The 15412-nt window shown below is 39.2% G+C and overlaps 1 protein-coding gene across 1 annotated transcript; it reads left to right on the top strand.

Annotated features, from left to right (window-relative positions):
- The first annotated feature begins 237 nt into the window (after positions 1-237).
- UTP23 (UTP23, small subunit processome component) lies at positions 238-7452 on the top strand. The gene is made up of 3 exons (XM_027561282.1): positions 238-523; positions 4010-4184; positions 5093-7452. Exons 1-3 carry the CDS (start codon positions 336-338, stop codon positions 5474-5476), a joined length of 747 nt encoding a protein of 248 aa, XP_027417083.1. The 5' UTR covers positions 238-335; the 3' UTR covers positions 5477-7452.
- The last annotated feature ends 7960 nt before the right edge of the window (positions 7453-15412 follow it).

Genomic DNA, 15412 nt, shown 5'->3' with positions numbered 1-15412 from the left:
CTACATTGGCAGGCGGGTTCTTTACCACTAGCGCCACCAGCGTGTAGTACTTTTAGTCTGACACCTGACTGCGCATGCTCGCTCCTAATCGCACATCAAGTTGTTTTCCCGCTTAAGTGCAAGCTCCGCCTCCGAGGGCGTGCCCCTTAGAGCGCGGGCACCACGATGAAGCGCGCGCTCGACTGGGTGTGACGTAAATCGGGGCGACAGATAGGGCGTTTGCTTCCGGGGCCAAGGGTATTTGTTTCCGGGGAAATAGATATTGCCGGTCGTGGGTTAGATTATTGGTTCGAAGCTGCCTCCTGGTCGGGTGGCCTGGGTCCGGGAAGCCAGGCATGAAGATCACCAGGCAGAAACATGCGAAGAAGCATCTTGGCTTCTTCCGCAATAATTTTGGAGTCCGCGAGCCATACCAGATATTGCTGGACGGCACTTTCTGTCAGGCGGCTCTACGGGGCCGCATCCAGCTGCGAGAGCAGTTGCCCCGCTACCTCATGGCGGAGACTCAGCTGTGCACCACCAGGTGGGCCTGGACGGTCGGGGTGGAGGCGCGGGGGACCCGCGGGTGCGGTAGCAGCCGGGCCGCAGCTCGCAGGCATCCATTGCGAGCCCTGCAGGGGCAAAGCGCCCCGCCCAGTAGGAGTTGACCTTTCAGTCGGGCCGCGGAGGAGGGTGGGCGAGTATCTACCGTGTAGACAGATGGTAGTATCGTGGGGGTATTTGCTTGTCGTTAGTCTGGAGGACAAGCGCATGTCCTTTGCAGTTCAACCTGGCTTCCGACCCCAGTGCTACCGGTTTTGTGATTCCGGCAAGTTATTTAATCTCGCTTGAGCCTAGAATTACTCATCTGTTAAAAAAAAAAAAGCTCGTAACTACTTATAAATTTGCTATAGAAGTCTGACGACGTATAGTATTTGGGGATCGTTTATTGGTATCTCAAAACCTATTTTCTCGAAGTGGTTGCTGGTTGTTTGCAAAGCTTTTCCCAGTTTAAGAATTTTTCAAGCTTCACAACTGCCTCAGGGTGTAACATCTTCGATTCCAAGAAAGATAAGGCCAGACTCGATGTTAAGAACTTTGTGCAAGATCCTCCGTTTATTCAGCTGCCTTTTTTGAGCACCAACAATATGCCAGGCACTGCTCTAGCCAGAGGATAACTGGATGAACAGGATGATCTCCCAAACCGAATGGCCAGTGTTAGTCGTTCTGTCCTGTCCGACTCTGTGCAACGCTATGGACTGTATCCTCTCAGGCTCCTCTGTCCGTGAAATTCTCCAGGCAAGAATACTGGAGTGGGTTGCATAAATCAACCGCTAATTGATACGTTTGACTCCACGTGTAGTTTCCTCATTTCCTCAAAGTGTGGGAACATGTAAGATGAAACCATGTGGGGTTGTTTAGAGGGAGGGTGGAATCAAGGAAGGTTTCATAGAGGAAGTGACTTGAGCTCAGTCACAGTTCAGTTCTGAAGGGAAGGACATTTTTTGAGTGAAAGATCCCTTGTAGAACTCGTGAATGAAGGAGTGGAGTTGTGAAATGAAAGGGAAAGAGGTTAGAGCATAGTGTATACTCAGGAAAGAAGCTGGGAAGAAGATAGATAGAGGCTGCATAACAAAGAACTACTATTCATAAACTTAGTAGTTTTTTTTTTCCTTTGTAGAATATTTCCTTTAAAAAGTGAAAAAAGAAAATTTAAATGACTATAAGACCACACCAATGACTTCATCCAGTTCTTTGCACACACACACATAAGAATGGGCTCTTACTCTGCATATGATTTTAATGGCCTGCCCTTCTCACCTAATGCTATGCTATGCTAAGTCACTTCAGTCGTGTCCGACTCTGTGTGACCCCACAGACGGCAGCCCCCCAGGCTTCCCCGTTCCTGGGATTCTCCAGGCAAGAACACTGGAGTGGGTTGCTATTTCCTTCTCCAATGCATGAAAGTGAAAAGAGAAAGTGAAGTCACTCAGTCATGTCCGACTCCTAGCGACCCCATGGACTGCAGCCTACCAGGCTCCTCCGTCCATGGGATTTTCCAGGCAAGAGTACTGGAGTGGGGTGCCATTGCCTTCTCCGCTTCTCACCTAATAGTACTCCATAAACAGCTTTCTGTATTCAGAACTTCATACAGATTTCATTCAGTTAGAGACCTTAAGATGGGACATCCTAAATTTTTGATCCCCTTTTCCTTCAGGACTGCCACATCCTAATGGCCTGTGCTCCAGAGTTGATTTCTTCTGTCTACAAACCTTGTCCATTTAGCTCTGTCATAAATATTAATATTTTTAATACAGTCTGTAATATACATATGTTTGAAAAGTAGTGGGTGAAATTATATTTTGCTGCATTTTTCCCCATAAAGAATTTAGCTTCTGAACTTCTGGAATATTTCATGCACAAAAATAGAATAGCATGACAAAATATCTACCACCCAGCTTTTGCAGTTATTGACATGACTATTCTTACTCATTTATTTCCCCCACCCCCACTTAACCTTACTGATAGGTTATTTTAAAGCATATTGTTCTGTTAATTCTTGGTGTGTGTCAAGAGGTAAATGCTATCAGACATGATAAATATCTTCTAGAAAAGATAACTGCAGCTATGTAAGGGGTGAGTTGGAGAAGCAAGAGAACAGGTAAACCCATTTTTTGGTTGTCTAGTCAAGAAATAATAGGAGAGAGGAAAGGCAGGAACCCCAGGGTTTTACAAGGAGATGTCACAGAAGTAAATACCAAGCTGAGATAGAACTACCCACCTATGGGACAGGGTAGAGGTGGGAGTGAGAAAGCGAAGATCAAATAGGATTTCGGATTTCTAAACAAGGTATCTGAGAAGATAATAAATTCAAAGCATTAGCAAGCCCTGGAGAAGTTTGGAGACAGGAAAGTAGTTTGATTTTAGACATAGTGAATTTGATGAAGAGCTGATGGTAGGCCATCCATGGGAAATATTCAGTAAATGTTTGCCAATTTACTCCTGAAATTCAGAATAGCATTCAAAATGGGTAACTATAGAAAGCAAAATCTCTTCAAACAAATAAACTAATGGGATGATAAAAAGGATGAGGCAAGGGAGAGACAGGCAAGGGTTGGCTCAGGTTGAAGAACCTTTTGACTCACTGTTTCTCATAATTTTTAAGTGGGATAGAGGAAGTACCTGAGGATCTTATTAAAATGCTAATATTTGACTCCTCCATAAGAGGTTCAGATTTGTGGATGAGAAATTAGGCTTCCCAGGTGGAGAATCCGTCTGCCAGTGCAGGAGACGCAGGTTCAACCCCTGGGTTAGGACGATCCTCTGAAGTAGGAAATGGCAACCCACTCCAGTATTTTTGCCTGGAAAATTCTATGGACACAGGAGCCTGGTGAGCTATAGTCCATGGGTGAGTTGGACATGACTGAATCACTGAGCACACACACATTGGTAACAGTTTGAAAAACAGCACCTTAATATGAAAATGCAAAGTGAAAGAAAGTTGTGATTGCTTTTAAACAAGCTGGTGAGTTGAGAATGTTTACTTTTCTGAGCTGAAAATACTTTAAATTAAAGGTTTATCAATTTGTACTTGAAACAGAAGCCTTTAGCACTCTGGTTGGGGCATCTGTTGTCAAACTACTTAGATTCACATTTCACTCTACCACTTTTAGTTGTTTGAATTTGGGCATGTTACTTGAAATCTCCCAGAATGAGCTGTTCTAAAATAAGGATAATTTTAAAGGAAGCTGCCCGACTTTGTAGGGCTGTTTTGAGATAAGGGAGAATTTATGTCAAGAGCAGTTAGCATGCTGCCTGCATATGATAAATGCTCAGTACATTTCGGCTATTCATTAAGTTCCTTCTACTTGGTGTATGCATTTTTCCAGGTCTTTTGAGAGTGAAATGGTTACTGTATGGCTTGTAGTTTTTGAAAAAGAACTGAGATTGTTTTTTATACTTGCTTTATGTGAATAACTGATATGCGTCTGTTATAATTGTGAGCTGCTAATAACATTTTATTTTCCAGATGTGTGTTAAAAGAGTTGGAAACATTGGGAAAGGACTTATATGGGGCAAAGCTGATTGCCCAGAAATGCCAGGTTCGAAATTGTCCCCATTTCAAGAATGCAGTGAGTGGATCAGAATGTCTGCTTTCCATGGTGGAAGATGGAAATCCTCACCATTATTTCCTGGCAACACAGGTGACACGTTTTAAAACCAGAGTCAATTTTAATCATCTCTGTTTATACTTTATGTGGAGCTATTTGTCATTAGAAGAAATTAGATGGATTAAGCATAATGGTTTTCTTCTTCATTACTAAAATATCCTTTTAAATAAAAAATTATTGACATAGAGATGTGATGATATGTTTTAGGGCTCTTAAAAGGAAAGTAAGTAGAGCAAAGATTTTACATTTTATGTTTATACATGTTTTTTCATGTGTCTATATGTCATACTATTTATGTATATATGTATTTATATATTCATGTGTATTCATATTTACATATGAATACATATATTCAGAAAGTTGTGTTTCATATTATTTAAGACCATACCACCAGTATGGAACTCTTTCAGGCTTTTAAAGACTGGGATGCAGGGGAGGAGAGACTCTCTGGGTGAATATTAATAAGTTCACATACGTACAGATTTCTTTAAATATGCTTGTGGAATATTAAAATTACACAGTTAGAGGCAGAGCTAAGTGAAGAATCTGAGTCAGCTAGTTCCTACTTTATTTCTATTCTTTCGATCTCTGTGAGCATTCTTGAAACATGTATCAGAGTAGGAATGATGGATATCACTTAACATATTTACCGTTGCATTAGTTTGTATTTTGAGGTCCTAGAAAATTAGTGGTCTTAGAATATTGATCAGTATAGAATATTGATAATTCCAGTTCACATTGTTGATGCTTAACTGTGCTCAGTTTTTATGTTTTTCTTCTTTTGTCATAAAATATACTACCGTTAGGGGGACATACTGATTTGAGAAGTAAAACCGGTGATCTTTTATTTTTAGTATAGTCCTCTTTAAGTTCTTAGAAATCTATTTAAGGTATCTAATTATTATATTTGAACTAAATAATTCTATTTTTCTCTTTAATAGGATCAGAATTTGTCTATGAAAGTAAAGAAAAAGCCTGGAATTCCTCTCATGTTTATTATTCAGAACACTATAGTCTTGGACAAACCTTCTCCCAAAACGATTGCGTTTGTTAAAGCAGTAGAGTCCGGTCAGCTTGTCTCAGTGCATGAGAAACAGAGTATCAGGCAACTCAAAGAGGAACAGGGTTTAGTAAAAGACCCAGAACAGAGAAGAAGAAAAAAGCGCAAGAAAGTAAGTGGCCCCAATCCTCTTAGCTGTTTGAAGAAAAAGAAAAAAACACAGGATACGAACTCATCTGCCTCGGAAAAGAAAAGGAAAAGAAAAAGAATCCGAAACAGATCTACCTCAAAAGTACTTTCTGAGAAGCAGAATGCAGAAGGGTAATAAGTCCTTTGGTTACTTTTAAAGACTTTCAAATATGAAAATAAATTTCTTTTAGAAACTGAAAGTACTTATTTTTATAAATGAATATTGACCCACAAGCCTTTATAAAATTATTTTTTAAAAACCAGTGGATGTATTTAGGTGTAATCATTTTTACTTTTCTTACAGAACTTAGAGGGTTTTTTTTTTTAAATGTAAAACTGTTAATCTTTTTCTGTCTTAGTGCTGTCCCCCACCCTCCAACATTATGTGGAGATGGTTTATAATACCAAAATGCTTGTGACTAAAAAAGAGGTAATCCTTCTCATCCTTCTTTCATGTTCACAGAAGCAACTTACTCTTGCAACTTATATAGTGGTTGTAGAATTTACCTTTATGTTTCCAAATAATATGAATATGTTGCTATCTTTTGATCTGCTGATTATTTATTAACTTTCTACTAGAAAGAGTGAAAATTTTGCTTATTTTACTTAACCATTTTTCTAGTATATTAATATTTCAGTATTTTTACATCCCAAATTCAGTATTTTCATTATGAAGACTACCAACTTAATTTACTACTGAACCAAGTAGCATGCTGTGGTTGACGTTATTTCTTATATTACTTTTTTTGTTATTTCAGAAGTTAATAATGGGCTTATTTTCTTCTAGCATCTGACTTGATCTTGCCATATTCAATAATTCTGGAAAGGATCTCATAATTTTTTATATGATTGTTGTTATTCAGTTGCTAAGTCATGTCTGACTCTTTGCAACCCCATGGACTGCAGAACACCAGGCTCTTTTGCCCTTCACTATCTCCTGGAATTTGCTTAAATTGGTGTTCACTGAGTCCGTGATGCTATCTGATCATCTCACCCTCTGCCTCCCACTTCTTTTGCCTGCGATCTTTCCCAGCATCAGGGTCTTTTCCAATGAATTGGCTCTTCTCATCAGGTGGCCAAAGTATTGGAGCTTCAACTTCAGCATCAGTCCTTCCAATGAATATTCAGAGTTGATTTCCCTTAGGATTGACTGGTTTGATCTTGCAGTCCAACGGACTCTGAAGAGTCTTTTCCAGCACCATGATTAGAAAGTATCTTTTTAATATAAATTTATTTATTTATATTAGAGGCTAATTACTTTACAATATTGTATTGGTTTTTCCATACATCAACATGAATCTGCCACGGGTGTAGTTCTTTGGTGCTCAGCTTCTCTATGGTCCAGCTCTCATGTGTATATATGACTACTGGAAAAACCATAATATCAGGTAATTTCTTTCCCCTGGTGATACTTCTGGAGCCAGCTCTCTGACCTCCAATGTGGAAACATTTTCTGCCAGGTATATTCCTCAGCTATCACCTAGGTATTTCCTGTCCTTATCCAGAGAATCTATTCTGTAGCCTAGATTCTTCCTTCTTGGTTTCCTCTTCTGTGGTGGAGCATAGAGTGTTCAGGAGGTACATTTTTTGAGGCTCAACCAGTGTGTCTAAACCTATATTTATTGTACCAATAATCTAGCAAGATAAAGAATTCTCTATTCCTAATTGTTTATAAGACCCTAGGGGGAAAAATCCCTTTACTCATTTTGAGTTCCATTTGTCCAGTGGAGAGGATGATTTTCTTTCAGGTATACATGTTAACTTCAATGACAAGAATTCTCTTCCATTCTTGGAATAATACTGTCTCAGATTGGCTTTAAATATTGTTTTTAAAATGTCTTAATAGTTCAATTAGGAATTGAATAATCTAACTTTTCTTTTTTAGGCCCCTCCCAAATTGTTTCAATCATCAATCAGGCCAAAATTAAAATGTTTTTACACTGTAAGATTGAAGTATGAAGTTCTTAGATTAATCAGTAGTTCCTGACTTAAGAGTCTGTGATACCTTCAAATAGTGGTTCTTAATCTGTATCCTTATAATATCATGATCATGTATGAAGTACTTCATGAATAAGTTCTTATTCATGGCTAAAATAAATGACTTTAAAAATATGAGACAATTCAAATTTATTCCTATAGAAATATTCTAAGTTGAATTCAGAGATGCTTTTTTGATGGAAAGTGGAATTTTAGCTTTACACCAGGAGCACCACATAGGCTGTATTACCTCTCAAGCCAGGTGAGTGTTTTCTGTTGTCATTTCATGATTCTGTTTAAATTGTTTATGTGGGAACATTTTTTTAAAAAGGAAAGCTAAAGTACTAGAAAAAGGTGAATATAGTTCTATAGTTTTGTGAGGAGAAAACATTTGTCAGTAATGACAAGAGTTGAGATTACTAAATGTAGACAAACTGATAAAGCAAGTGAAATGCACACTGATAATACTTGTTTCGATGTTCTCAAATGCATAAATTTTAGGTATTTTTCTTTTTAACAAGGTTTGATTGCCTATTAATAGAACTGGTGAGCTGGGAAAGTCAAGTCATTTTTAATGAATAGTAATTTTTAAAATATAAAAAGTACTATGCATTATAAAACATTTAATATCTTAAAATTTTGATTGCTGCTAAGTTGCTCCAGTCGTATCCAACTCTGTGACGCCATAGATGGCAGCCCACCAGGCTCCCCCGTCCCTGGGATTCTCCAGAGTGGGTTGCCATTTCCTTCTCCAATGCATGAAAGTGAAAAGTGAAAGTGAGGTTGCTCGGTCGTGTCCGACCCTTAGCAACTCCATGGACTGCAGCCTACCAGGCTCCTCCGTCCATGGGAGTTTCCAGGCAAGAGTACTGGAGTGGGTTGGTGAGCTGGGAAAGTCAAGTCATTTTTATAAAATAGTAATTTTTAAAATATAAAAAGTACAATGCATTATAAAACATTTAATATCTTAAAACTTTGATTAGTCATATGTATTTTTTCTTGGCAAAGTTTACTCTAAATGTAACAAAAGGATCTCATATCTTTGTACTAGTTCTTCAGTGAATATTACCCATTGCCACCACCTGAAAATTGCTAGTGCTACTTGCTTTATTTCTCTGTACAAATTAGAGAAGGAAGTGGTGGGCCGTAGGAGTACGCACATATAATCCATTTTGTGGTTTGGAAAAGAAAATGTTAAGAACCTCTTTACAGGTTAGCAACTTGTGTTGTTGGGGATAAAATACATGTGCTTTTGCATTCTCTGAAGTTTGCCAGATTTCAGATTCTATATTCCCTGTATTTTCAAAGCGCTACAGCCGTTTCTAAAAGGAACCAGTCATAGCTGCCTGGTGGCAGGTTGATTACACTGGATCCTTTCCATCATGGATGGAGTAGAAATTTATCCTTAATGGAATAGAGCCTATTCTATATATGAATCTTCTTTTCTTTCCCATTATGCTTATGTCAGTATCACTTAACAAAATGCCTTATTTGCCAACGTGGTATTCTGTCAACACTGCTTCTGATCAAGGAATTTGTGGTATTAAGTGGTCTTGTTCTAATATGTCATTATGTAAGTAATGCTATTTTGGAGACAAGACTTTGAAAGGATGGATATTCTCTTAGAATAATATCTTACAAGACACAGTATAAGATTTGAACCAGAGGTCAACATATGGTGTGTCACTTCCATAGCTAGAATATATGGGTCCAGAAATTAAAGAATGGAAGTCGGAGTACTTCCTCTTACTATTATGTTTTATAACCCACTCAGAATTTTTAATTGCCCTCAAACTTTGAGCTTTGCTGGCTTGGGGGGGTCTAGTACCCAAAGGAGAAATGCTTCTACCAAGGGAAGAACAATAATTCCATTAATTTGGAAGATGAAACTGCCACCAGGTCATTTGGGGGCTTCTTTTTTTAAACATTTATTTTTGTTTGGCTGCACTGGGTTTTGATCGTTGCACGCAGGCTTCTCATTACAGTGGCTTCTCTCGTTACTGAGCACAGGCACTAGAGCGCACAGGCTCAGTAGTTGTGCACGTGGGCTTAGTTGCTTCACGGCATGTGGGATCTTCCCAGATCAGGGACTGAACCCGTGTCTCCTTTATTGGCAGGCAGATTCTTTAACACTGAGCCATCAGGGAAGCCCTCAGCTAACATCTTGGCTGATTTCATGTGAGGCAGGACCACTCAGTTAAGTCACTCATGAGTTCTTAACCCATGGAAACTATGTGAGATACATGTTTGCTGTTGTAAGCAAATAAATTTTGCAATAGTTTGTTATGTAGCAAAACAACTAATATAATAATGGAAGTTTAAAATATCAAATATGACCTTGTGACCAGTTACATAAATTGTGCCTCTAACAGCTATGAATATTTTCTTTCTTGTTATGTGTATATGTACCTAGAACTATATGTGCTTAGTCGCTCAGTCGTATCCGACTCTGTAGCCAGCCTACCAGGCTCCTCTGTCCATGGGGATTCTCCAGGCAAGAATACTGTAGTGGGTTTCTATGCCCTCTTCCAGGGGATCTTCCCAACCCAGGATCGAACCCAGATCTACATTGCAGGTAGATTCTTTACCATCTGAACCACCAGGGAAGCCCAATAACTATATGTGTATATGTATATATTAATATGCATACACATATACATTATATAACTCTTGCCTGGAAAATCCCATGGACGAAGGAGCCTAGGATGCTGCAATCCATGGGGTTGCTCAGAGTTGGACACGACTGAAGTGACTTAGCAGTAGCATACATTATATAAATGTTATACATATATAAATATATGTGCATATACATTATGTATAAATGTACAATATATATATAAAAGAATCATACATTCACACATATATACTATCTTTTCCTAATTAATTTTTACATGTTTTTTAAATTTATTTTTTAATGAAGTACAGTTGATTTAGTGTTGTATTCATTTCTTCTGTACAGCAGTGACTCAGTTTTACACGTATATACATTCTTTTTTAATATTCTTTTCCATTATGGTTTATCCCAGGATATTGACTATAGTTCCGTCTGCTATACATTAGGTCCTTGTTGCTTATCCTTTCTATATGTGATAGTTTCCATCTATTAACCCCAAACTCCCAGGCCCTTGCTCTCCCACCCACTACAAGTTTTTCTTATTTGAGATTAACTTTACCATTTAATCTTTTGGTAACAGAATTTCAGCTGGGACTGAGATCGAAATTAAGGGGTAATTAGCATAGCCTGTGTAGCTACAATGACCATTAGTATTTTGCGTCTTTTGATTTTGTGAAGTGTGAGAATAACTTCTTTTGTATGAAGGACAGTTGCATCATACAACCGGGAGTTGTTGAATTATTGTATGAAAATTTAAAGTGTAAAGAAGGGTGCACATGAATGCTGAGCAGCCAAAGGTGAGGCAGCTCCAAGTCCACCTTTCTGTGCTCTGTATTGTGGCACTGGAGCTTTGCAAACCACAGTTGTCTGGTGGCAGTTTTCTCTTAGATTCTGCCAATGAGGGGCACTAAGGCAGGACCTGGAAGGAGCATGGAAGAAGAAAGGGTGTGCTTCTTCCTGTGAACTTACTATAGACTCCTTGAGTGCCTGGGGTTCTTGAGAGTGCCACTTCTTCACTCTAGCTGCTGCAGTTTCTTGCCAGCAGTCCCTAATCCAATTATAACACTTGTAGAACAGGTTTTTTTTGCCTGCTCCCCTTACCCCTGACCAGAAAGCTGGCACTAGCTGGCTGGAGCCCATTCTGAGCTGAGAGACATTGGAGTTTGCCTTCTCAGCTATTTCAGCTCCAAGGGCTCCTTCTCTGTGTTCTGTTTTAATAATCTTTAAAATTTCTTAAAATTATTTTTGGTTGTTCTGGGTCTTCGCTGCTTTTTGTGTGGGCCTTCTCCAGTTGGGGCCAGCGGGGGCTACTCTTTGTTGAGATGTGTGTGGGCTTCTCGTTGCAGTGGCTTCTCTCATTGTGGAGCGCAAGCTTCGGTAGTTGCAGCATGTGGGCTCTAGAGTGCAAGAGCTTCAGCAGTTGTGATAAACAGGCTTAGTTGCTCTGAGGCACGTGGAATCTTCCCAGACTGGAGATTTACTCATGTCCCCAGTCTGCATTGGCAGATGGATTCTTATCCAGTGGGCCACCAGGGAAGTCCTGCTTTAATAATTCTAACCTCTTCCCTCTATCCCCTTGCTTTAAGGGCAGAAGTTGGTTCCTGCAGTTGCTACCTCCAGAATTTTTAGGGTTCTCTTTCTACTGTTTAGTGTCCTGGTTAACAACTTGATACCTGATTAATATGTGTTTGTATTAAATTATCTCTTTCACATGACTGGTGTGGTTTTTCTCTCCCAACTAGTCCCCAATCTAAGGATTCCAATTAGCCAGGCCTGATTCAGGTGTTCATTCTGGAGCTAGAGGTGAAGGGGTCAGCTCTACTCAAATTGTATAGACTGAGATTGGATAAGGTTTAGTCCTCCTCAAAGAAAAAATGGGATACTATTATAAAGAGAGGTGAGGAGGGATCAGGCGAAAAAATCACATCTGAATATGAGGATAATCTTTAAAGATAATGAGAAGTTTTCACAACCTTTTTCTCCCATATAAAAATAGCCCAAATAAAATTATTGTGAAAGTGAAAAGACAAATGGAAATCAGATGCCATTTCACGTTCACTAGGATGGGTTATAATCACATAGACAGGAAATAACAAGTGTTGTTAAGGATGTGGAGAAATTGGAACCCACATACATTGCTCGTGAGTGTAAAATGGTGCAGCTGCTTTGGCAATCCCTCAAATGCTTAAACATAGCATTATCGTAGTATCCAGCAATTCTTTCCCAGGTATATTCCCAAGAGAAATGAAAGCATGTGCCCACACAAAACTTGAACATAAACATTCATAGCAGGATTATTCATAATACCAAAAAGTGAAGACAACCCAAATGTCCATTAACTGATAATGGATAAATGTGATATATATATATATATATATATATAAATATCCATATAATTTATTTGGCAATAAAAAGAAATACCTATGCAAACTACAACATGAATGAATCTGGAAATACGCTAAGTGAAAGAAACCAGTCACAAAGGATCATATAGTGTATAATTCCATTTATATGAAATGTTAAAAATGGGAAAATTCTATAGAGGCAAAGTGGATACCTAAGGGCTGGAAAAGGTGAAAGGATGGAGGCAAGGGGTACAGGATTTTGGAGTAATGAAATATTCTACAGTTGATTATGGTGATTAGATGTACAACAGTGTGGGCATATTAAATCCTTGAATCTGTACACTTTAAATGGGTGAATTGTGTTACATGAATTATATCTCAGTAAAACTGTTAAAAAGTATTGCACAAAAGTATACAGTGGACTTCCCAGTGGTACATCCAATGGTACATTCTTTACCATACAATGACTCTGATAAAGAATCCACCTGCCAATGCAGGAGACTCAAGTTCAAGCCCCAGTTCAGGGAGATCCCCTGGAGTAGGAAATGGCAACCCACTACAGTATTCTGGCCTGGAAAAGCCCCTGGACAGAGGAGCCTGGTGGGCTATAGTCCATGGGGTTGTAAAAGAGTTGAAGACAACTCAGCGACTGAACAACAGATGTACAATACATACTTTTTATTCATGAATTAGTCATACAACCAAGTGGATTGAACAAAATATATTTCTGTGCTCTGAATATTTTAAAGGAGCAGCTGAAGAAGAAGAAAAAAAAAAATGTATGAATTGTTTCCAGTTTCTTTAAAGGAAAAAAAATTACCAGCAAGCTCTTTGGGTGGTAATGTTTCATTTCTTTTTGTCCTAGAAATGAATCCGAAGTGGCTCTCTGCCAGTTTGCTCATGCTCATTAGCCACTCCCTGATGCAGTCAGAAAAATACCATCTGTTCCTTTCAGTTGTCAAAAAGTTACAAATTATCTAAACCTTTCCACAGGTAGTAAATCCTGAAAAGGTACATCTTCCAAATGATCATCATTTTCTATAACTATTGTACAATGGTATTTTGTTTAACTTGATGTGAAAATGATAATCCCTAGGTAATGAAATATTTAATCTCCAAAACTGAATTAGCAAATGTCAGTATTTTACATGGTGAGCAATATGAGCATGGTGCTGTTTAGCTGTATGATGTAACAATGTCCATACTGGCACTTAGAAAGTTTTCTGTATTCAGGAAGAGCAGGGCATGAAAGGAAATTATCTGGGAATCGCATGGATGTTTAGAAGAGTCATATTTGTTGTTAGCATATGCTGTCCATGTTTGTGCCTGTTAGAATGATGGCAAGCCCAGACATCTGGGCAGGTAGGTAGCATCCCTGATTAGAATAATTCAGTGTTTTTTTAAAAGTAAGTTAATTTTTGGTTGCACTGGGTCTTTGTTTCTACACACAGGCTTTCTCTAGTTGTTGCGAGTCGGGGGCTACCCTTCTTTGGAGTGCACAGGCTTCTCATTGCAGTGGTTTCTCTTGCTGTAGAGCACAGACTCTAGGCACACAGGCTTCAGCAGTTGCAGCACGTGGGCTCAGGAGTTGCACCCTGACGGCTCTAGAGTGCAGGCTCAGTATTTGCAGGCACACAGGCTTTACTGGCCCTTGACATGTGGAATCTTCCCGGATCAGGGGTCGTACCCGTATCTTTGGCGTTGACAGGTGGATTCTTATCCGCTATCCCACCAGGGAACTGCTAGGGTTTGTATGTCTCATCGTTTCCTCAAAAAGTACCTTTACATGCTAGTTATCACTAGGCTTTTCTTTGATTAAAGTTCAAAGACGACAGTTTTATTTTACCCTTGTTTTCCAGTAGTGCTTGATGTCATTTCTGGTACCTAGGTCCTTACTAAATGTTGAGTGAGTGAGTGAGTGAATGAATGAATGAATCAAACTGGATGGAATGAACTCTATTATTATCACCCATATTCCAGGGTCTCTAGCCTTCCTAACGCATGACTGTCAGTATCACACTGTTTCTTTATTGTGTGACAAAATAGGGACTGTTTAAATTTGCTTGCCAATGTAGCACATACATGAGGAGGGCATGGCAGCCCACTCCACAGTCTTGCCTGGAGAATCTCCATGGACAGAGGAGCCTGACGGGCCAGTCCATGGGGTTGCAAGAGTCGGATGTGACTGAGTGACTCAGCACAGCACAGCGCATAGCACATACATAGCTCCAAACTTTATTCCTCGAGCACTTTGCTATTTGGAAATAACCAGTTGTTAGAAAAAAGAATCTTATATTTTGGTGAAAGGGAAGAAATACTTAGAAATAGTTTGATTGGCAAAATATCATGTATCCTAACTGAAAAGTTGTTTATTTCATATGCTTCTAAAATCATTGACTACTTCTCTCTTCACTGTGTTATGAATTATTCCGATTGTGGTAAAATGACAGTGGGTACATATTGGGGGTATTGAGAGTGTCCACTTCATTGCACATAAGACACATTCTTTGTTAGAACAAGTGTGGTTGTAGTGCGTGACTACCCATGGGGCCCCTTCATCAATTCTGGAACTCCGTTTCTCAGAGGTCATCAGTACTTCCCAGAGGACAAAGATACACTATCTTTCCTTTCCATCTCTGTCAACCAAAAGAAAAGCCTATTATAAGGAAGCATCCATCTAACCACATTCAACAGTGCTGTCTGATTCAGTGGCCTTCCAACTGTGTCATTATCCTTTGCACTCATACACACTCTGCTCTGACATTCTGAAAAGACAGTTTTCATACCATTCCTCATTATTCCTCTCTGCAGTGAGAAAGCATTTTAGTCTCTGGATGTAATGTCCTGTCATCATGTACCTGGTCCCTACTGTGCTCTGGCTAAACACACTCCAGACCATCTGAAATTTTAGGGGTGACTTTGGAGAGGTAACAAAAGGAGAAGAAAGTGATTCTGCTAAAACCGAAAAAGGAAAAGGGAATTCAGAAATAGGTATATATGATTGCGTCTCTTATTTCTGCTTTGCAAGTAAGATCACCTTTAGTATTTTTCTAGACATAGAGAACAAATATATGGATACCAAGGGGAAAAGGATGGTGGTGATACGGAGTCCTGCGCCAAGGCCACAGACATGGAG

The sequence above is a fragment of the Bos indicus x Bos taurus genome, chromosome 14 (genome assembly GCF_003369695.1).
Source record: "Bos indicus x Bos taurus breed Angus x Brahman F1 hybrid chromosome 14, Bos_hybrid_MaternalHap_v2.0, whole genome shotgun sequence".
Classification (NCBI taxonomy): Eukaryota; Metazoa; Chordata; class Mammalia; order Artiodactyla; family Bovidae; genus Bos; species Bos indicus x Bos taurus.
This window is presented reverse-complemented; position numbering and strand designations above follow the sequence as displayed.

Excerpts from the sequence above, each read along its gene's own strand:
- UTP23 (XM_027561282.1), top strand. The coding sequence starts at position 336 with ATGAAGATCACCAGGCAGAAACATGCGAAGAAGCATCTTGGCTTCTTC. Across the intron at positions 524-4,009 it reads ACTCAGCTGTGCACCACCAG|ATGTGTGTTAAAAGAGTTGG; the intron begins GTGGGCCTGGAC and ends TTTATTTTCCAG. Across the intron at positions 4,185-5,092 it reads ATTATTTCCTGGCAACACAG|GATCAGAATTTGTCTATGAA; the intron begins GTGACACGTTTT and ends TCTCTTTAATAG.